At 36.0% G+C, this 24,710-nt stretch overlaps 1 protein-coding gene across 1 annotated transcript in view; it reads right to left on the reverse strand.

Annotated features, from left to right (window-relative positions):
• SDCCAG8 (serologically defined colon cancer antigen 8) overlaps positions 1–24,710 on the reverse strand; it is a 111,152-nt gene that overhangs the window by 86,224 nt on the left and 218 nt on the right. Inside the window, exons 2-9 of the mRNA XM_010562599.1 lie at positions 14,153–14,332; positions 13,963–14,045; positions 8,875–8,988; positions 8,339–8,464; positions 7,902–8,042; positions 6,469–6,533; positions 3,930–4,118; positions 1,670–1,808 (exon numbers count right to left, since the gene is read on the reverse strand). Coding sequence (XP_010560901.1) covers positions 1,670–1,808; positions 3,930–4,118; positions 6,469–6,533; positions 7,902–8,042; positions 8,339–8,464; positions 8,875–8,988; positions 13,963–14,045; positions 14,153–14,332 — 1,037 coding nt within the window. The remainder of the gene's footprint in view (positions 1–1,669; positions 1,809–3,929; positions 4,119–6,468; positions 6,534–7,901; positions 8,043–8,338; positions 8,465–8,874; positions 8,989–13,962; positions 14,046–14,152; positions 14,333–24,710) is intronic.

Here is a 24,710-nt window from a genome sequence, read left to right on the forward strand (position 1 = left end):
AATGATAAGCACCTGAGGTTGCTTAAGACTTTAAGACATCTGAGGTCTTGACTTTCTGTCAAGAGGGTGATGAAATTACAATTATAGCATTTGGAAGCCCAAAGTGTTAAGTCCTCACTTTACTTATGTGGGCTGGTCTATTGGATTCCATGGTAATTACAAAGAAAAACAGCACTTTACCTTACGAGTACAATAGGACTGGGAAAATAAAGGATGGTTTGTACTTACCAAGAGAAATACCAGTACATATAAAAATGCTAAATTAATGCAGCATAAGTAAAAGATTTCTTCCTGATCCTTCATATTACAACAGTTCTTGAGCACAGAAAAAACAGACTACTGTTCAGTCTTGTATACCAATAGCACTTCACGTTTCCTCACTGCAGTGAAGAGGGTGGCCAGTGGAGACCCTAGGAAGCTGCTTTCTTTATGTGACAGAAATAGAATAGGTACAGAGACCCATTTTATTAAAGGTTCTACTAATTTGTCTTGCTAAGTTTTATTCTTAGGCCACATTTTTAACATGAGCTACACTGAATAAGAATTTATAGGGATTTTCTTTTTAAATACTAAAATAAAGATTTCCAACACCAAATGAAAAAAGAGGAAGATCAGATAACTTTACTTTATTGCACAGAGGAGGAAAAGTATTTTGTGCAGTTTTAAATAGCAGTAAGTGAGTAACATTTCTATCAGACAACTGTAGAACCCACCCCCAAGAAAGTAAATGAGTAAGCATTTTAAAAATTTAGCCCCTCAGGGACAGGATGTAACAGGTGAACAGTGGGCTCACAGGGATTCTCTCTTTGTTCAGTAAAAAACAAGGACCTGTAGTACTCTGAAGTTAAATTTAACATGTACATAGGATTGCCAACTCTCATTGTTTTTTTCCCTACTGATTATAGTTAAAGACCCTACACACATTAGGGTCTGTTACAGTATTAGATGAATAACCAATTTGATCAACAGAACAATTACATCAATCTTGTCCACTATTAAAACCAACAGTAGTTCATTAAAAAGAAAAAAAAACACAAACCAACCTCTCTCAGTTGCACAGTAATTCACTAATAATACAGTAGATGTCACTAAATATCAAGGAAATAAGTTAGGAAATAATTAGGTTGATTGTATATAGTAACTAGGGCTAACACAAGCATTAAATCAAAACTGGTTTTATCATTATTATTTACATAACACCTAAAGCTTCCTGCAGGTAGCATCGGACAGGACTTCTCATCTTCAAAGAGTTCTGTTAGCTAATCAGCTCTTGCACTGCACTCATCTGAGGCAAAAGAGTTGTTTGTAAGCATTTTAAATATTCTTTCCAGAATAGCTCAGAAATGTGATATGAGAATTATCTTCTTACATGTCATGAATGCCTTTGAAAATTCTACCATTCAGTTTCTATCACCTAGCTCTGAAACTACGTCAGAATTTAAATGATGGCCTAAGAAGGCAACACACCCTATAGTCTTGATGAGAATTTAAGAACAAATACAGAGTTCATGTTACTGCTCAAACAGTCACACAGTGCAATCCTTTTAAATCTACTACATCATATCAACATGTGGTAAGTCTTATGTGTATTCTCTCATTAGCATGAAAACAAATTAATATTTGCAGTAGATCTGAATACTGAAAAGCTCTTGTTTCTTAATAAATTTACCTTTGTTTTTTCTAAATTGGCCTCTTCTGCCATTTGCAGAGCTCGTTTAACTTGCTCACAAGCATTAGATTCTCTTTGCCGCATCTCTTTCATGTTTCGTCTCAGTGAAACAAGTGCATCCATCAAGTCATCTCTTTCTCTGCATATAAAGAAAAAACCAGATATTTCTTCTGTATCTTTTCTCAAGAGAAAAAAAAAACCAACAGGTATGTCAAATATAAAATGTTAACAGACAAAAGACATAAGGGTGGTAAATGAAGCAAGACTAAAACCAGCATGGGTTAAGAGTGAAAGACAGCATACTGCTAGCTTGGCAGATATTAAAAATACCATTTGCTTGATGACCAGTCTTTCACTTCAGAAGGATTGTCCATCAGTGAAACTGCCAGTAATGACAGCACAGCTCAAGTCATATATTGGAGCTGAGCAACATTCTGTTGGCATTACTAAATGGAGATCCATGCTAAAAAACCAAACAATAAAAAAAAAAAAGGTATGTTTCTGAAAAAACAGGTCGAAGCAATATGAAATTACACTGTCATTAAATGTAAAATAGGGAGAAAAAAATAAAAGGAAGGATTAGGTTCAAGAAATAATTCAGATCACTAAGTACATCAAATGAAAATCAATGGCCCTTTGCTGCAAACTGGAACTAAACTAAACAATAAGACTTCTGGATTCTACATCTCCTCTGAACTTTTGTTAACTAAGAAACTGAGATCTATACCAAATGGGGAAGCACAGTCAGTAAAACTGTAATACTTAATTTCACCTTTTCCTTATTTTGATATGTTGAAAGCTTTTAAATTAAGAGTATAATTGTCTGTGTTTTAGGTGCAACTAGAGATTCTGGCTGAAAACTGTTGTGTTTGTTTTTTATTTTTTTCTTCCTGTTGTGTGGAATGGTAACCCAGTTGTATTTGCCAGAGCACTAACAGTCATATTTTGAATTTTTTTTCAACAAGATTTGGAGGAAGTCCCTTTGAAAATCCCTACTGAAATAACTTTGTTTTTAATAAGTTGTATCACAGGAAGATGGAGTGTTCAGATTTTGTTAAATCTCAAACTGAAATAATAGTTCAAGAAAGATAAATAGGTCAGCTCAAATCTTTTATTTCAAACTGCACTATAATACAAGATGACAAGAATGTACGGATTTATAGTTTGTTCATATTTTCCAGTGTCTGTGACAAGTAATTACTTTTCTTACGAAAGTAGATTTTGACACATGACTTTTCAGCAACAGAGAGCTTTCCCAGAAAATTCTTGGACTTTACAATAGAAAAATACATAAATCCTGGCAACAGTCATCTAATGAGTAGAGACAATATCCATTTGACAGACTATATGTACTATGTCCCTTCAGTCTTCTTGCTTCTAACTGACCCATTACCTCATCTCTAGCAGGCTCATTCTAAAACTTGAGAAATCCTAAGAAGCTTCAGATATCTGACAATAAATAGATGTCTGTTCAACAAACTTTGAGAAAGCTGCAGTATCTTATCATTATTAGCAGCAAGGAGAAAGGGAGAGCTTTTTGAAGATGATTGACTAGCAGAATTTCTTAAGAAAAAACCATTTTAATGCTGTTGGGATTTCTGAATTATATATATTATATTCAGCCTGTATAGCTGTTTTTGTTTAAATCATTTAAATAAAATCTACCATTAAAAAAAGGCTGCAGCAAATAATTTCATTTATTTTCAACGAAAGGAACTTTTTTCCCTGACTTCTTGTAGTTAGGGAGGAGCAATGCAAACTATCCCAAACACCTGGCCTACTAAGCCAATTCAAGGGGAAAAAAAAAAAAAAAAATTACCCTGCTGATGTACCCTAAAAGTTCTCCGAATGTAAGGATAATAAAGTGGAACCAGAAAAACTTCCAACTACAGAAAAATAAGGGACTTCTGCAGGAAATAATCAAAATACACGGACTTCTGTAATACTTGTTCTGACAGAGTGAAGGCTTTGTTTGCACAAAAAATGCAGGAAACAGACTATCAACAGTCTGATTATCTGGACAGCCCAAGGTATCATAATTACAAGATAATAACTAACATTCTTTCCTAGTTGAAATAAGCAGCAAAACTATCATGGATTTCAAAGTGGTTGGGACCACAGCATTATAACTTCAATGTGGGAGTCCACTGTTCCGTAAGTGCCCATCTCTCTATGAATGCAACCCAACACATTGAGACTTACATGGTTTAATGTATGCAACTGTACTTTCAGTGACAAAGTAAGTACCACCCAAACCTACTTTGTTACCCTCTCGATGGTCTGCATGTGAACATTAGAATGAGTCTGTGCAAGAACTGCCTCGTGTTGTGCACATTTCAGACACAGACCACCAACTCGGCTAGAATTCGTGGCTGAAACGAGTGACTTCTGGTATTTTAGCCTTCCTTCCAAATCTTTGCATATCTTCTGAGATTCTGAAAGGTCTTTTCTAGAAAAGGAGAAATAAAAAATATTTTAAAAATAAAAATTATAAAATTATATTTTATGAAAATTATTAAAATTATAAAATATTTTATAAATATAAATTATATTCTAAAATAAATTATTAACATTATTAACATTATTAAAATTATAAAAATATTTTTATATACAATCATAAAACTATTGTGCAATCAAACATTTCTACTAGTTATATTTATATGCAATATATAATTACAGATGTAATCTAAGAAGAACTATAAGAATCCCTATAATGAACATTATTTTACACATTTCAGGAGCCTAAGGAAGACTTTAGCAGAGAAATAATAGTTGACCTGCCCAATCAAAATTTTTAATAAACAAAACAAAATTATATTAATTTGTTCCCTCCCTCTGTAGTATCAGAAAATAGTGAAGTTACACAGAAAATTATTACATAAAACTTGTAGGCTTACATATTGTCTGAACAGAGTAAAAGATTCATTAGCAAGAAACACTATCAGCTGTATAAATATTTCAATACCCTATCTAACATTTTCTCTGTTGCTCTTACTAACAATATCACTAACTTCACATTTCTTCTCTACTCTCAAATTAACTGTAAAGTTACAATATATGGTAAAGTAAAAGTCCCTTATGCTCCCTAGACAAAATCCAGATGTATTCAGCACATTCGCTCTGATCCAGCGATACACACAAACTTCAGGTCAACCATGTCTCCAGAAAAACAGCATAAGTTTTTTACTTGTCTCCAAAATTTTTACCAGGTGCTCTGAAGAATTTTCTCCAGAATTTCCAAGCATCTGTCAGGCCAGGGAGAGCACAAGTGGTAGGAATGCTGACATCAGGAAGTTCCAGACAAATGCATACTGTGCACATATAGATCAATTTGACAAACTGTGCAACAAATCCAAAGCTTTTGGTTTGTTATGCAGGCCATCTGGGCAGCATACACGTAGTAAGTCTGACACATTCTGGTTGCATTGGATTTACTGCGCACATGATATATATGCTGCATGCATGTTTATTTCCATCTGGGAAATCTTCTGTGCACTTTTTCCAGTTTTAGTAGTTGGTCTATTAAATATAATCCACTATAACCTGAACCGAATTTGCTCTGCGTATATCCTTAGACAGTCATGGTACAACAGACCTATTGTTGGGAAATCTTGGACAAAAATCAGCGAGTCCTGTGTAAATTCATGCTTAAAATTAAAACCAAGGATAGTCCCACTGAAAACGATATAATTTCTCACTTTAATTAAAATTTAGCAAGTGCTCAAGTGCTTTGCAGAACTTACAGTTTGAAAGATCGTGCCCCCTAGGAGAAATCAAGAGGCTGAATAAAGTATTTGTGGAAATTTTCAGGCTATTTCAGCCTCCAATTTTTATTTCTGAGTGTATATATAACACTTCATGCCAAGCTGGGGAGGGGTGGGGGAAGAATTGGATTACGTAACTGAAATTTAAGATCCTCCTTCACTTTCACTAGCACAATTGGCTTTGCACGTTTAAGATTTCACCACTGCAGAGGGCATATTTCAACTTGCCTCCCTACCAGTGGGAGGTACACACACACACACAAGTCTAGAATTTTCAGATATATGAAACCACAATTTATTTAGAGAAAACCACAATTAAACAGATTCAGCAGCAGTATCATGAATGCAGGTGTAAAGGGGGAAGTTTACTGCTGAAAACCAAATCGTAAAGTGATTGTGTCCACCTCTGTCCATAGTTTGCTACCTGTTCAAACCTTTGATATTTTGAGGATTACATGAGGACTTATTTTCAGGTATTTTTGTGTTTAAAGATATGCAGGTTACATAACTGGAAACACTGCCTGCATGCTTCAAAACTATGTTTTCCTGCTCCAAAATCTTTATGTGGCCTAAACTAGTTGGATGCTTAAGATTTCTAAAACTCGCGATATAAAATATTAGTAGAAGAAAGCAAATTATGGAAAGGCTCACACAAGTTAAAATTTTAACTTCTCTTTTTTTTCTTTGATTGGTCTACCCTAGCAGACATGATATTTCTATAAAGAAAAAGGGTAAAAAGGATAAAGACATTTTATATCAAGTTGTAATTTCTATAAATACAATAGTTCAACTGAATGTATAAAATTTATATATTGCTAATGTTGCTATATAGCAGCTGTACATTCAATTTTGCTACATTTATATTTGAGAAAACTTCATGTAAAACCAGCTTTCAGGGGCACTACCAGAAAGCACGACATTCAGACATTAAGGCATTCTCTTACTTAAATTCAGAATGGTTCATGTTGTCATGAAGTGATAATTCATTAACAATAATTTTAAGAAAAATTAAGAAAAAAAAAATTTTCACTTTACCTTAGAGACTGTATTTGAGCATCAAGGATATTGACTTTTTCTTGATAAAGAAGTTTTAGTTTCTCCTGTAGAAAAGATGGGAGAAAAGAATTGTCTTTTGCTTTCTTCATAATATTGTCTTTACAAATAAATCTAGACATTAGCTACATTCATTCTTTTCCCTCTAAGATATAAAGTTGTTGAAACACTAGTGTCAGAGAAATCTAAATATTTCACACTTGTGAAAGTCTACAAAATGAACAAAATGTATTTCTATACATCTTGCCAGATCCTCATATGGTAAATTGCTTCAGCTCCAACTGAAGCCCTCTACAATGATTTACACAAATTGATGATCTTGTCTTGAGTTTGCTCTTACTCTCCCACAAGTCAGCAGAAATAAAAGAGGAATTCTTCAGAATTTCAAGTAGACAGGCTATTTATTTACAACACAGTGAGTTACTCTTATTACCTGGTGAAGAACTAGGTATATAAATCAACCACACCAATGTTAAATACAATGGTGATAACGAAACCAATAAAGCACCAGAAATTTAGCTCACTATGATGCTTAGAAAGAAGTCACGATCAGTATGATTCTCTTGCTTTAAATATGGCAGATGAAGTAAAAGTGCAATTACTGTAAAAACTAGCTTTCAAACAACTGCAGGCATTAGGGATCACTGAAGACGTTTTCAGCTCTAGATGATGCACAAAACCAACAAAAATATATTTCACTGGGCAAAATTAATAAATACATATAATTATCTTGAAGAATTAAAGTACCCTTTAAATTTCACACTATGCATATGCACATGAATAAAAAACTTCAAAGTTTTCAGTTAACCATGTTTTTCGCAAAAGATAGCAATGCTACCCCATTAATTTAGAGGAAAAAAAATTAAGAATCTTTTCCCAAACTAAAAATACAGGATAGAGACAACATCATCTCTGAATCACTAGGGCTTCTCTGTATCTCTAAAAGCACAGAGTGTGTAATTCAGCTTAGGGAAAACAGGCTGCACAAAGCTACTTTTGTACCTTACTGAACCTGGGCTGCTCCAGGAGCAGAAAGACTCATTGCAAAAGAGCTTGCCTGGAGGGCTACCTAAATTACACCAGCCGCACCTACTCTTGCGTTGCGTTACTGCTAAGAATCTCCAAAGTACAGCGGAGCAATCACTGACAGGACATTCTCAAAACAAGGCTTATCTCTGGGAAGTCAACATCTGCCGATACAACCTGCCATCTGTGTCTAACTGGATAATAATATTAATTAGGGTATAATATGAAGATGAGGTTTAAGAGAATAAAATTTGATCTCAGATTAAGGTTCAGCCAACCAAAACTCCTCCTGTATGTCTGTTACAAAATTAACCATCATAACTGCAGCAACAACAAAGCACTGAAAGGTTCTGCAAAGGTACGCCTCTGCAAAGAAAGTTAATACTAACCAGTTCTACAGCCCATTTTTCTGTTTCTCCAACAGCAGCTGTAACAAAAGCCTGATCTTTGTTATGTACTGGTGATGAGGTGACAGGCTGACGCGTGCTACAGTCATTACCACCTACAGCCCAGGAGTTCTGAGTATTTGCCTAAAATAAAAAAATCAGTGCTTCAGTTATAATTATGTAGGCTGTTTTTTTAAACAAATGTTATATAAGTATTGAATCTTATAATTTTCATTACAGTAGAATATAAGAACCAATAAACAAGTTAATTAGGTTGGCAACCTACAATAAAGATGTTAACCACAGAAATCCATGTTTACAAACTCTCATTAAATTTTGACTAAAATTCATTTTGCGGATACCCATTTATATAGCCTTCTTCAAAAACAATCAGGTCCCTGAACACTGATCAAAACAACAACAGAAAAATAAAAACTTACTGAGGCATCTAAAAGAGTTTGTTCTCTCAACGTATGTTCCGCAGTTAAGAATTTCAGTTTCTGATGGAGTTCCTCGTTTTCAAGTACAACTACTTGCACTTGCTCTTTCATCCCAGACAATTCCTCCTATAGGATACAGGAACTGCATGTAAAAGGCTCCTTGAGATGGCTATCAACATTTAAATACATCTGGAGACCAAAAGTCTAGATTAACCTTCTCAACTATTTTAACCCTTTTAGAGAGAATAAGAATACTCAAAAGACAGATTTCACATTTTTGTAGCTTTAATTTCCATATAACATCTTAAAAATTGCTTATTTCTATTTGTCATAGGACATAAAAATGTCTTTGAAGACCCTTAAACACTACACAGGCACCAAGATGCATGGTAAGGCTCAGTATCTACTGAACTGCATTTGGCTCAGTTTTGGTCATTACAACAATCAATCTCAAGACTAAGTATAAGTTGTTTTTAAAGGAATTCTTCATATTTAGGGGACTAGGGTTTTAGTAGGTGAAATATGTTGTCCAATACCTTGCAAAACTTCACTTCTGCTTCTAAATGGTTAATGTACTGTGACTGATCATTGATTATAGGAACGAGATCAGAAAGGGCTGGTAAGTCTCCGGTTGTAGCTTTTGGGGGTTTCTGAAAGAAGTAAGAATAGCATGTGTTATTTTCCAGTTTTCCATTTATTGCAATAAGAAGTTGCTTGCACATAGAATACTATGTGCACTTAATAAGAAGTCACCAAGTATACTAGATGATGAGGAAAGGAGAACCAGTAAGAACTTAAACTCTTCAATATAAAAAGTATGTCACTTCTGTCAAAATGTACAGCTGTTTGATTAAGCACATCTATGAAGCAGGATTAAATCCTATCCACAAACCGATTTGTACATGAAATTCATACCGCTATTTATCAGCCATTTTAGACAAATGTAAGGGGGTATCTTCTTCTCTGTGAAATGAATATAAAAATTCCTTGAATTTTAATGAGTTGTGGATATGCATCAAAGGCAACTCCTCTAAATGTTCATTAACAATTGCTCCAGAAACACAACTATGTCTGCAATTTTAATACCTCCATAGAAACACAGAAAATGTGTAATAGATATTACGTTTATCAAAGCACTTGATTATTGGTATTTTAAAAGACAATTCTAAAAAAACCTGAAGACCCTATAAATAGGTAAAATTTTTGATAGCCTCACAAATAACTAGTTAAAGAAGGTAGTGAAGGGAATCCTTGCCCATTCAAGATGAACAATTGTATATCTGCCTGGCTTGGCAAAATTTAAACAGGGATTAAACTTTTTACAAAATGTGAAAAACACAAGCGCTATAACTTTACAGCATTTACTCCTAAGAATACAGTACAGATAAAGAATGTAAGTAAATATTACTAAAATGCCCTTATAATCATGAATTAAATAGTTTCCTGAAAACTACAGCCTCTCTTTGATCCTACTAGCAACAAACAGTCCTTGTCAGTCTAATAAGAAGGACTTATTTAGAGTGGATATAACAAATATTTTTTATAGTATAATAATGTATTTAGTTCTAATGAAGCATAACATACTTTAAAATAATTTTAATGGAGTAACAGTATTTATGCTTAATACATTAGTCTGCAATAAAAGTGCCTCTGAATAATCAGAAAAATATTTAATGGAGTCTCTACTTTCAAATTTAAATAAATCAGCTACTATCAGATCCTCACTCGTCCTCTTTATGTATTTCAATACTGGTTTACTACTTTAGTTTGATATTCCAATATTGCAAATTTCATCCATTGAAAGAACTAAGTACAACCTAATGCTAGTTGACATATACAAACTATCTTAATTCCTGAACCTAAAAGAAAGTATATCAATGCAAGGCACAATGTTTTGTTGGTTTTTTTTTAAATAATTAAGACAGTCAAACTGGGACACGCCTCTAAGAAGAGCATATATCCTCTTATACAAAAGATGTCTGTGTTTTTCACCAATTTAGTGAACAGTTTTACTCACATTTGTAAAAGGATAAATCCCCCTTCTTTGTATTCTTTTCTGGTAAGGATACAAAATTCACACAGAGTTGTTATTGGGTCCTCTCAAGAGGAACAACAAGCACATTTCTAGCATTAGTTCACTATTCTGGATGAAAGCGAGCACCTTTATGCTGATCCCTAGCTAGTTTTGAAACTGATACAATTCTAACATCTGTGATCTCAGGTCAGAAACACACCTTTCTGTGCAAAAATATTCCATGATATCCTTCTCAAATAAAGACTTAAAGTCTTAAAGATTATAGAAATTTTCAGGAACTAACTGAACAGTTGGACTCCTAAATGTCCTAAAAGATTCAGAAACCTACATCTTTGTTTTTAAATATTATTTTTTTAAAATTCACCATTCAAAAAACCCCAAAACCCCAAACTAAGCTGTTAATGGCTAGCTCCTACATCTACTAGTTATCTTTTTGGCAGACCCTGTAGATAAATTACCAAGATTCCCTGTTCAACCTCTGAAGAAAAAGATAAAATCCACTAACGAGGGTGAGGGGAAGGTTTCTAGCAACAAAAACCTTCCTATAAAATTATACCTAATATAATTATTGCCTGTATTAAAATGGGGGACTCTTGAGAAATCTGGAACTACGACGGTGGAGACAAAATGGGGGGTTTTCCAGAACCATCGAGAAAAACATTTAAAGAACGGACTCTGAATTTGCAATGTATTCCACCTGGCTCAGTGCACGTAAGTTCGATGTTCTATTGACTCAGAATTCACCTTGCTTTCAAGTCTGTTAAACTCAACTACTTTATGAAGTTTTTAAAAAGTGAATCACACTTTTTAAAGTATATATAATATAGTGCCAATAATATTTGTAACTCATCGCTCTGTTCCTCTGGCTCCTATTCATCCCTCCCTCTTTCCTGAAAGTGTAATAGACACCTTGCAGCTGAGACCTCCAGCTGCCTCCCTGAAAAGATTACACCACAGCAGTGTTCGAAAATGTGGAAAACTCTATTTCTATTCAAATTATTTTTCACTGAAAAACAGTGCTAATGTTTAACTTGAGAAACATTGGTGTAATGTATACAACAGTGCTAAAAATGGTTTCACTAAAAAGAAAATAACACATAATATATTTTCCCAACAGAAAAAGAACAGAGGACTTCTTAACACAACTTACTAACTCATAGCACTGTCACTGGGATATTTATTTATTTAGAAGCCTCTACCTGCCCTTTCATGGGGCCAATGCCTGGTAGATCATTTGTGATTTCTTTCTTTCTACTTTTTTAACTACACAATTATTATCAATTAATTATAAATTAATTTGGGAATTTTTCATTAATATTCTGATAATATGTGTTATAGGATGAAAGAACAGAGGTCAAGGGAGGCATATATTTAAAGTAGGCCAAATATTAACATCAGACCTGAAAGACACATCTGATCAGTATGAATTACCAAACATTTATGCCTGAGTCTCAGAAATGCTGTTCACATTTACATTCTTAACATTGAAAAGTTTACCATAAAAACACAAGCGTTTATAAAATACATCACCTTTAGAGGCTAGCATTCTACACAGTGACAAATAGTTTTCCCAACATCCCAAATAATTTGGCCCACCTTTTACTTTTCTAGAACGCCTCAAATTTCAAACCTCTAAACCCCAGAATTAGAGACACTCCTGCTGGCAGTCTTAAATCTGCTGCCCTGTAAACTGGCAAGAAACAACGGGAATCAGTCACAGGAACTCCAGCTATAACAACAGTGTCAGGAACCCCGGCTGGGTGCAGTTGGGTTAGCCAAGACCCAGCTTGTAGAACTGCAGTTGTATGAAGCAACCTTACTGGGCCTTGACCTCAGGAGATGAGGTAAAAAGCAAAAGGAAAATCTCTGCCCAACCATCTGGGTGTAATCAAAGAAAAGACATACTCATTTGATGTCTATTGCAACTTTTATCAAAGAGCAAGAGAAGGGAATATTGATAAGACAATGTTATTTATACATATGAAATGTTGTAAAGCTTACTACAAAGTATACTTTCTGTGAAATACTATATTTAGCTATAGGACACGTCATCTACTATTCAGCAGTCATCAGGTATTTCAGTATAATTGAAAGCAAAAGGTTAAGGTTGCTCATAAGTTTGGTTTCCTTGACCTTTGGGGAATCTGATTCTTCTTATAGAGGAAGCACTTCTTCAATGTCCAGCAAACCACCAGACAAGCTTGTATTTATAAGGGTTTGGTGTTTTTTGGTGTGCGTGCACTTTTGTACTTCCACATTTTTTGAGCTTTACATTTGGTTATCTTCAGAACACTTTCATATCCTGGTTAGCAAGCAGATGGAGGACATTGGAAAAGGAGAATAAGGCCACCACTTCAAAGAATCCCTCTCACTGGAAACTGCAAGAGGAAGAAATGGGACAATGCCCTATCAATACAGTAAAATCCCATCTTTTCCGTTTATTCTTCCATCCTTTAATCAATTCCCTGAAAGCACTATCACATTTCTTAGAAAGAGTATCCCGTTTTCTTAATTTTTCTACTGTACTAAAATTTCCCAATACAAGTAGAAAATTTTGATGAAGATGGATTAAAAGATGCTTTCCCTCCCCTCCAAGGGCTAAATACAAATTGATACTGATTCATGTCATGTCAAGATCAAGCAATGATGCACCATTCCCTTGAGCTACAAAACACTAATTCCATCCTGCACCATTATGAAGCAAAAGTACCTGGCAGGACAATCAGACTAAACTTGTGGATTTTAGAATGCTCAGAAAAGTTGAACTTTAAATAAAATTTCTCAATGTCAGAACAGTAGAGCTAAGCTCATTGCACAGGCTCAAAGCAACACAGCATGAATATAGGCTTTAGATCATTCTGCTGCTACCTCAACTTTGATAGCAAAGAGCTGCTTGTCTTGCTTAGTACAAACCAAAAGTAGTCACTGGAAGCCATCAAAAGATAAAACTGGAACAATGCCTTTGAATTATTCTCCTATAGGGATACTAGTATCTAGCAGTTGCTCTGTAACTGAATTGTCCATTACACATACTTTGGTGCAGTTCTGCTGCAAGAAGGCTAAATCTGAGAAGCCCATGTAAGGGTGTAAACTAACTTTGACAGAGACCACTACATTTTGGCAGAGTGCTACAAACCTGTTGTTATATGAACATCTCTAATCCTCTAAAAAAAAGGCATAGTTACAGCAGAAGAGGGCCTTTGAGCATCCTTAAAGTACAGTCAAAGGAAAACAGAGGCTGCTTTTACAGAAATTTGTCCATGTAGTCGATCCCAACTGTTTCCAAAACAAAAAGGATGATCTTTTGGTGGAAAAAAAAAGATGAGGAAGCTGAAAGCAGTGTGGACTGTGACTCACACTGCATGGTCAACAAAAGAGAGGAAAAGTCTAAATCCTGTATTATAGACTTCTTTTTTTTCTGCTGTGGTCTTAAGCATACCAAGTTCTGGCCATAGCCTCAGCAGTCTCCTGTATTTCAGCACATAAAAATGATTCAGTGCTTCTTTTTCTTCCTGGATACTAGAAAACTCATCTCATCACTCATGCCATTCATTCAAACAACACACAAAAGAAACAAGAAGAAACATACAGAGAATGACATCTTCCTCCTTGACGGAGAGACTTCACTTTCCATTCTTTCTTGATGTTGCAACAAAATCTTAAGTTGATTAACTAGGAAGAAATAAAAAACATTATAACCAAAAAGTGTTTACTTTTTTCATTGAAATTAGTATCGTTTCTAACAATTTTTAAACCATTTGCTTTCAGAGTAATCTTACCTGCATGACTGTGCTGCAGTTCCTGCCAGGCTGCATTTCCACTGTCATCACTGCCCCTGTCCACATCATCAATCTCCTTCTCCACAGAGGACTGGTCAAATCCAACTTCACCCTCACCCTTTGCAAACTGTCTTTCCTCCAAGGCATATTTCAGTTGATGGATGCTTTCACTAGCACGCTCTGAAAAAAATCATATCATTAGCCACAATCAACAACATAAAAGAAAGTATTTACTGACTGATATTTTAAATTTGCTAAAAAATGGGAGAACTAAAAGTATTCAGCAACTGTCTAGCTTGACTACTTGACCTAAACTCAGCCACCGGAAGCAATTACTTAATGCAAACAGCCAAAACAACTACTGTTTGTCACAATTTGCAGAAAAAATATTTACTACATTTTCAAAGAAGCAGCTATAAATAGCATCTTGGCCTGTCAATACATTAGGACTCTGCAGCAGCACAAATAATAATATACCCTAAAATATTTTCTAGCATACGCAGCTTCAATACTTTTCTATGAACCTAAAGCTCATGCTATATTTCATAAAGCGTGCAGGATTAGGCACCAAGAACAGTATTTTTGAATTCTAATGATGCCACCACAAATGACAAAGCAATGTACAGCACAACTAAAAAGTAGTGAGTAAATGAAGTAGAAATTCAGCAAATCGAGCCAACATAAAACAGTGATTAAAAAAAGACCCATGACTTCAGAACAAGTGTGAAAAATAAATAACAACACTCATCATTCTGGGGAAAAAAAAAACCAAAACAACAAAAAACCCCTCCTTCCAGATAAATATAAATATTTTTATGAACTCTTTCAAGAACTAACTGACTTACTGGACAGTGATATAGTAATGGTCTTTTCTCATTTTGAACATATTTTTTCCTATATTCCTTTTTTAATTTTTTTTTAATTTGATTCAGCTGACTTCATAAAAATAAAAAACTTTCCAATCATAAATGCCATATCACGCTGATACAGCTAACATTTCCAATATGCCAGTAAAGAAACTTGACAGATTTGCAGCTGAGAGATGACAACTGGATTAGGAATCAGAAAATACAGGCTTGGTTTTAGATAATGATACTTCTAGTTCACACTGTAGGACCTCACGCAACTCACTTATTAATTCTTTCTTTCAACTGCCTATGTACAAAGGGAGATGAGTACTTCATTTCCCTTCCCTTTAAGCAATGTATATACTAACTAGAAAAGACAGAGTAGTAACCTAAGTAGTATGGCTTTATGCAATGTTCAACAAAGCAGGATCTCTAGGTTCTACTGTAACACCAGGGGAACCAAGAAAATGACCCATACATCAGTCACAGAGCACACAACGCTCAATGAGACAGTCCTCCATCATGATTCACAACCACTTTAATCAGGAATATAAGAAGAACTGTTTCTTTCCTGCTTCTCCAAAGTAATGCCACAGTCATTTGTGACTACCAGTCAACACTACCCTGAATCAGAAAAGTTTCATTTATAGTTAACAGTTATTAATGATTTAAAACAAAACAAAACCCCACAATCTCAAAAACTTACTTGAATTTCAGAAACATAAAATCATAGCTATTTTCTTGATTTAGCCCTGAATTCTTTGGAAGGTTATTCTTCCCTAGGACTACTGCATATGGAACATTTAGGTATAAATGCCTGCAGAACAGGAATTTCATTCTTGTGAGACAAAGCTTTTAAGTTAACACCTTTCACAGGAGCAACTGCTACAACTAGAAAAATGGCAAGGTCTCCAGCACACAGCCTTCATTTATTTTTACATGTTTCTAATCTGTAAATTCATGTGATACATAAATTACTAACTAAAAATATTTGTTTCTCATAGGCAAAAAAAAGCTTAAAAAAATAATTACAGTTAAGCATTTTGTAGGTAGAATTCAGAAGACATGCCTCAGAGTATAATATATGCTGCTGGTTACAAATGTTAATAGCTCCTTTCTTCCAAATGGAAAGGTGAATAGCAGTTCAAGTTGGAGAACAAAAGCAAGATATGTATTTCTGCCTTCATTTTATCTCTTTTTCAAATTCACATCATCTTGACTGAAGTTGGGAAATCGATTTTTTTCCCCACTGTAATGGTTTTCACAGTCCTTTTCAGTCTTTTTCTCTGCTTGGTTGTAATTTATCAATAGCTTATGTAATATAAACACCCCCCTCAGAAAAGCATTATATTTAAGAATATGGTTCTCCGTCCACTGTGCCAGCCATCACTCACTTTTTAGCAATGCTAGTTTTTAATAACAACCTGATCAGTTTCTTTAATCTTCTCTCAGCACTTATTTTTAAAGCCCAGTCATCTTACGATTCGCATCACCTCTTTTGATTTTCGGGTACTCCATCCTTTAACAAAGTTAAGATAAAAGAAGACATAAAAAGCACATTTTAAATAGTCATAATTTATTATAATAAACCCAAATACAATTCACAAGGCAATGACTCAAAAAAAGAGGGGTTTAGGTCAAATATTTCTCTATTGGCATACTTAAGCTATTCATCTGTTTTTGAGCATGCCAGGATGCTATGAGAGTGGGAGAGCTAACTGAGAAATCGTAGAAGTATCTCACTGATGCAATGGCTTAAATATTCAGCAAACTATGTTGCAACTAGTTGTTGCCAAGAAGGGTTCAGTGTCAGTTAAGTTATTATGTGGTGTGCCATCTGATAGCAATAAAATTCCTTCTTTTCCCCATTCACTGTAGACCTCTGTCAGAGAACCCCAGAGTACCAATATTTGATCCATAGCCAGTGAAGAACAACAAACCAAAAGAAACCAAAGCCAAACAGGCTAATATACAGTTTTTTCCAGCACTTCTCTCACTTCATAATATTACAGCTTCTGAACTCCAAGCTAATACTTTATCCTCAAAGATAACCTAGATCTTCTTACGCTATGTCCTCTTCTTCCATATACCAGGCAGTAGTAGTGAAACACATTAAAATCATTATCAATGGAGCACCAATGTCTACTTTTCTTGACTACGCTTTCCTGCCTCTGGAATAACGTCACCACATTTTTGAAAGCTTCATCACATATTTGCCAAAGTTTCTTTAAAGCTTGCTGATTTCCAAATTACAAAAGCTGCTGCCTAAAGCAAAACACTTACCACTGGGAAACCGGGAGTTAGGAGTTTCCGATGGCCTGTCTTGACATTCACTAGACACCAAACAGCTAACATTTACCTCAGTGAGTTGAACTGGATGTGTAAAAGGGAATAAGTACATTACAACATTTTTTTCCCAAATAAGCGACATAATTTTAGGCATTAGGATAAAAGAAGACGCATTACCAAGTGGAAAGGTAACACTTGTTGTTTCTGCCAATGTAAAAATATTCTTTTTCAATATGAAAGAAATAGAAAGAACCTCTGTGGATGCAAACTATTGGACACCAAAGGACCTTTGCTTAAAGACAACATGATGATTTTGTAATGAATTTAGAAGCCACTAATTTTTAAGTGCTCACATATTCAAACTAACTTTTTCGGTTATGCTATTCCTGTAATAGTACATTTTATAGAAACAGGGCCTCAGTAAAAACATACTATAGAAAACTGCTCACATGCAGCACTGTGATTTGCATATCTAAAATTCAATCAGCATTTTTATTTTCTACATCTTAACAAGACTCTATGAATAAAGTCTGAACATATATTTCTGTTGTATGATAAGACTTCATTGATGTGTCATTTCCCATAGAACATCTAAGGATATAAATGAAATTGGACTTCTCTGGATTAAAACTTAAAAAAAAAAATACTTTTATTCACTATAAACCTCTTTGGTTTTCAGTGTTCAAAGGATCTAAGATGATTATGAAAAATGGCAAGCTGGGAACAAAACCTGATGGAATAAACCCAATACATTAAAAAAAAAAAAGTTGCAACTGCTCCACAAAAATTCTGTCAAGTTGTCAACTATCATGTATAAATCACAGGCAGTACTTGCCACAAGGGACAGGCAGATAACTTATCTAATGCCTTAGCAATGACAATGCTGACCATACACCTAACAGAAAGAAATACATTATTGCTTATTATTTCAGAGACAGAAGCAACCCGTGATCCTAACCCAGGATCAAGACCATACCATTCTAGGTACAAAGATATTCCTAACCCGCAATTCATCTAAATGTGAATGCAACTTTGGACTAGATTAAATTCCGTTAAGCATAATGCTTTAGACAAAACCAATAGGGCCCTGACTGAAACATTAATTAATGTTCAAAGAGCACACGCCATATATTCTACATGCTGAATAAAGACGCTGTTCTGTCCTGAAAGAAGCAATGATAACTCTGTTTATTTTCTGTACTCACTGTAACTACAAAACATAAGTATTGCTCCCTGAAAATATAGTATACTTAACCTTTTTCCAGAGAAGTATCTTTATAGAAATATAATTGGTAGAAGGTTTTTTTTATATGGGAATGTCAGTACTACTACTGAACACCATATTTGTTACGTTGGAGACACATTACAGACCCATTCAACTTGTCAAAAAAAAAAAAAAAAAGATAAATGCTAGAGTCGGGACACTCTGAAGTAAAATACAACATGAAAGAGGTAGCTGTATTTCCAAAGTAATAATCAGCTTTGGGGGGGGAGGGGAAATCATTGTAAGAACAGTTTGCCACTGAAGTGAAACCAGAAAAAAGAGAGAAGGCATTGAACCGTGTTTGCATTGCCTAAACAAAAAATGTTTTTTTTCAGACACTGCCCAAGAGTGTCTATAAAGAGCACTCCTTTAAATGAAAGCACCAAAGCTACTTCATTCATGAACTCGGAAATGCCATAGAAAACACTCTGGGAGCTAATGGAGAGCTTAGCAAAGAAACCAACCATCCAAAACAACAGAATTGCCCGAAAGACATGGAAAATAACTCCAGCTGGTAGAAGTGTTAAGCAACATAAATTGAAGAAAACAAACTACAACTGTATGAAAAAGTTGCAATAAGTATGACATGTAAAGCTAACGGTCCAGCTCTAATAATGTTTACAGGAAGATGACTACAAGTTACTGGGTATAAATTCAACAAACAGGTCACTTTCTGATATCCCACGGTTCCCAATCAGAAAACAGCCCTAGAAAGTTAAAGAAGGAATTACACTGATTCTTCAGGTCTTAAGAAAATAACACTGTAGAATTTATGTGAAACAATAACTGACAAACCAGATAATTAGACCAGTTAGTGAAAACACAAAGATGATGCCTATTTAAAGAAAACTTCACTGTCCAAGAGTGTATCAACTTTGACTTTGTTTCTATTGCCACTTAGAAATCTAAAATAGTACATCATGTACATCTTCTGGACTAGCATTTCAGCCAACTAATTGCTTAAAAATACTGAAACTGAGAATTTGCTCCTAAGTTTTTATTGTGTTTTGTGCAGTCTTGGAATTTACTTTACTTACCATTCTGATATGCAGCTATTCTTCTTTATTGGCTATCAAACACAGGTGTGCTACCGTGCTACTAACATACTACATGGCAGCTTTGAGACTGAAAGTATCCTATCAATTACTACCTATGCTGCTAGGATTTTACATGTAAGCATTCAACAACAACAAGTGATACCAGCCTGTTCATTAGCCAGGCCTCAAGAAGTCCTAAGATGTATTTAACACACAGATGTTTCAAAATAATGAATCATGGACCCGTTCGATTTGGTTTCTTGGTCTTCATAGTTGCTTTGCATTATATGAGAAATAGGTGGTTTTCAACATAGCTTTTACCAAATTATCATCTTTTAGAGGTAACTGTTCTGTGGAGCTGCAGCATTCATCCTCATGAGTTCCTAAACCAGACCCTTCTGCAGAGCATAAAGCACATGCCTGAGGTCTAGAGACCCTTACATGTGAGAAACTCCAAGCATTTCTCAGTTCCTTCTGACAGATTCTCCACTCTTAAATGAATATTATGTGCTCTGTTCAGGAGAATACTTAGAAACAATTGCCAAATAAAAATAAAAAGCCTAAGCTAAAAATTTACACTTAGATTACAATTTACAATTCCATTGTTAGCTGCTTCAGTGTCACAGCTAACTTGGAGAGCTGGTAACTGGGCCCCCTACTCATTTTTCCTATGATGGCTTTGACTTCACATCTCTCCTACTATATTTTTGGAGTCACATAAAGCAGCCACAAAATGAAACTTTATTTGTAGAAGTCTTCTATTTTCATCTATTCCTCTTACAGCTTGCACCTTCATTCTCTGAAATTACATAGGACACTGCCTTTGATAACGCAGTGGAACACAGAACATAATTTCCACATTTTCTTAGGGTAGATTTACAGGATGCCTGTATCAGGCACTGTACCTAAAAAGGATGGTCTCCCCTCCTTTGCTCCTCCTCTTATACTGACTCTGGCCCAAAAGTGAGCCAGTGGTGTTTACTGAACAGGCATAAAACTCAACATAAAAAACCCCAAGTTAATAGTTCCCTGTTCAAGGAACAAGGTGAATGCTAGAAACAAAGAAGTGGGCTCTAAATAGTCTTCTGTCCTGGTTTCAGCTGGGACAGAGTTAACTGTCTTCCTAGTAGCTGGTACAGTGCTGTGTTTTGAGTTCAGTATGTGAAGAATGTTGATAACACACTGATGTTTTCAGTTGTTGCTCAGTAGTGTTTAGTCTAAAGTCAAAGATCTTTCAGCTTCTCATGCCCAGCCAGCAAGAAAGCTGGAGGGGCCCAAGAAGTTGGCACAGGACACAGCCAGGGCACCTGACCCAAACTGGCCAACGGGGTATTCCATACCATGGGACGTCACATCTAGTATAGGAACTGGGGGGAGCGGGGGCAGGGGGGATCACGGCTCAGGGACTAACTGGGTGTCGATCGGCAGGTGATGAGCAATTGCCCTGCGCATCATTTGTAGATTCCAATCCTTTTATTACTACTGTTGTCATTTTGTTAGTGTTATCATTATCAGTTCCTTCTTTTCTGTTCTATTAAACCGTTCTTATCTCAACCCACGAGTTTTACTTCTTTTCCTGATTTTCTCCCCCATCCCACTGTGGGGGGGGGTGGGGGAATAGTATAGTGATCAAGCGCCTGCGTGGTGCTTAGTTGCTGGCTGGGGTAAAACCATGACATCTTTCCATATATTTACTGCTGTTAGGAGAAAAGGGAAAGTAGCAGGAAGCCATCACACTCTGCTCTTGGCACTGGTGTAGTAGAAGGCCTATTGGACATTCACACCATGCCTGCCAATTTTTAGTTATTAATGTGAATAAAATAGTACAGCACTTACTCTCCTTTCCAAAATACCTCTACTCCCTTGAGAATAACTTTTTATTAGAAATGTTATTATCTCCTAGACTTTGAGGTTCATTTGAAATTATCTCAACTGTGTGAAAGTTTACACAGTAACCTAATAACGCCAACAGTACAAATACCACCCACTTAACTCTGTATTACACACAACGTTAAAGACTTTCATTATATCAGGTCTACACTATTGAGGAAAAGCCCTGTTACAGGACTTCTGTTATTTCATCATAACCTCTCTGTTGGGCTGTAAGACCAGTTATGTCTTAGGTTTTTTGGTGCAGCTTTCTGTCCTCTGGCCACCACACCCAGGTTACTGAACACCTGGGCATCCGGTGTACCAGTCTTCTGAGGGATTTCCCTTTACAACAAAGGACGCTGCACTGAAATAACCAATCACTCTTTGACAACTTACACACCCTTCCATCGAACTGAATAAGGCTGTAAAATGATTCTTCTGATCTCCAGCATGGGTGATGACAACCTGTTCCCACGTATCAGCCTAGATCCAGATAATGTCAAGCATTACAGGCAGTTTAAGAACTCTCTATTTCAAAACCATGAAATAATGCCCAAGGCATGCCAACTGAAATTCCAGAATCCAGATGACAGGAATTATCTGAATTTGGAGAAAAATCTCAAGCTGTATATGTATATAAGAAAAATAGGTAAAGAATTAGATTTGAAAACTTTGGGAGTAACAATGATCTGTTTGTCTTACAGTAAATTCCTAACAGTAGTGGTAATGATGTGAGAAATGCTGTACAGATCAAAGGAGTTAAAAATTGTACATCACTGAGAAATAAAGAGGTTCATTGAGAAACATAATGGAACTTACGTTATACCGCCCTGCATTGGGGTTACATTTGTGATAACACCGTACTGATAGCTACTAACTGAGAGGCACCCCTGGATGTATGAAATCAAACCTATCTTGGCATTGTATGGGAAAAGTCCACGTTTCCCAGAATGGAAAGGGAAAGAGCCACCAGAAGGTCATGTTCTGAAATGATTTAAAAAACATAATGGATGCAGTCAGAAACAGATAAAATGAAAATAAGTTCTATGAACAAAATACATGCATCCAGTCATTAGATATGATGAGCTCTAACAGTAGTCTTATACACAGTTAAACAGCCCAAGATGCAAAATTCTTGAGAAAGACACTTTGAAGACACGAGAGAGTTAAAGAGGTCACTTACAACATCCAGATAACTTGGTACAAAATGTGATGTTTCAAAACCTCACATATCAAAAGCCTAAAAGCTCGTCGCAAGTATGAAGATATATATATGACGGTCCTCAAGCATTCCAACAGACTTTCTAGTTGAAAGAGAAATTCCATTGGAACATTGAAAATGCACAAAGAGCCTAAGAGAAAAATCAGAAAGACTGGAGCTCTGTTGCAAAATGCTACAAAAGCATTTTTTCATGACAAGCCTCACCTGAATCAAGGAACGAACTATAAAGTCCTTACCAAGCTTACCAAACTACATGCAAACAAGAACATTTACATTAAGAAGTATTAAGCATCCTGAAATTATATGAATACATAGTAGGCTTGGAGACTAAAGATCTTTGGCTTCACCTGCTGTTACTGCCTACAGAAGATGAGGACATCACATTCTCCAGGGAGTCCAGGCAGCTCAACATAACCACTGTATCCAATGGTGGTTGGATGCCCCAGCAGGATGGACATCAAGCACAGCATGCTGCCAGCGCACTTCAGAATTTAAAGACACCAACACATCTCCACATCTCCTTAGATGAGGATGAACAGAAGAAATCTGCCTTCTCCACTGCCCACATGCCACCTTTTGGACTCGCCAGCAATCCAAAATGCCACCACTGACTGGCCTTCATTGTCTAAAATGAAAAGGCAGGTCAACCACTGAGCTATCGCAGAAGAACATGAATTTATAAAATGTTTCAGTAACAGCATAGCCCCTTCCCAGATCTGCATAAAAGCAAGCAAACAAGCCTGAAAAAGTATTCTAGGTAAAAGATAATCACAAGCACTCCAAAAATAAATGTCTTATGAAATACACCAAATTTTCAACACATTGGCTGAGCTTGTACTTATGCTTATACTAGTGCAGCAGAAATGAACAAAAACCCTTAATGTGTGGCCTTCCTAAACAGATCTATATGTCCGTGAGCAAGAATACTGTCTTGAAGCAGAAACATACTGCTGTTAGATTTGTTAAGCAGCAAAATCATATGTGTTCAACTATGGTTTTAAAATCCTATTTTATCACTCCTCCTCTGTCAATAAAAGTCATAGCAGAAACCCTTTGCCTCCATGAAAGTCCAAATCCAGTACAGGAAAATTATCTAGTGGTTTTCCACACTCATCCACAGAAAAAGCAAACAAGATACAGTACTAAGATTACCTGTGTCTATGTATGGCAATTCGTAGGGTTTTATTCATTGTTTTTACATATCACAAAAGGAACTCTACGCATATCAAGAGATGCTCTGATATTTGCCATTTTAACTGTTCTACCTACAAGTGCCAAGCAGCACCCACATGCCCACTTAATCTACAGAAGTAAATAGAGATGATTCTTCAAAGTTCTATCCTCTGGAACAAATAAAATCCACCCTCAGTGCAATAAACTGATGCTATTTTGAGAAGGAAATATAAAATGCTTGCTAAGAATCAAGTAGCTATTTAAAAATACTTCAATTGTTTTGTCTTTTTGCAATGACGCTTCCTATATTGCAACCATACACTCGATTCACTAGTGTCACAATACATGACGTGCGGACCCTGTGTCCAGAACGCACCTTTTTGCGCCAAGCGGGGTGATGTACCCACAAATTATCTACTGGCTTTCTTCAGAATGTGGATACTTACTTTGACTAGCCAGAGACAGTCTGAAGGCTGGTAAAGCGCAGGTACCATAGCTGAGAGATGAAGGTGCTCTCTGTCAGGCTATGTGCAATGCTTCTTGGATCAGGCGGCAGGTACGAAAACAGTTTATGACATGGGGAGTAATCACTCCCGTTAGAACCATTCGCACCCTCCTCGTCACCACGTCTAAATTTGATGTTTCAATGACAGCCAAAATCCTTCCACGAACCAAAGAAAACCCCACCAAAACCGGCAGCAGCCCTCTCAAAGCCAAGTGACGACCGGACAGCTGCGTGCGATGGCATTAACCGCACCAGCGATCGGGCTTAGGGAGGACCAGAAGCAACTTTACTCTTGCCGCCCGCTGCCCCGGGAGCCGCGCTGCCTCAGCCCGGCGCCCGAGCGGCGGG

The sequence above is a fragment of the Haliaeetus leucocephalus genome, unplaced genomic scaffold (genome assembly GCF_000737465.1).
Source record: "Haliaeetus leucocephalus isolate CR32 unplaced genomic scaffold, Haliaeetus_leucocephalus-4.0 Scaffold162, whole genome shotgun sequence".
In the NCBI taxonomy this organism is placed as follows: domain Eukaryota; kingdom Metazoa; phylum Chordata; class Aves; order Accipitriformes; family Accipitridae; genus Haliaeetus; species Haliaeetus leucocephalus.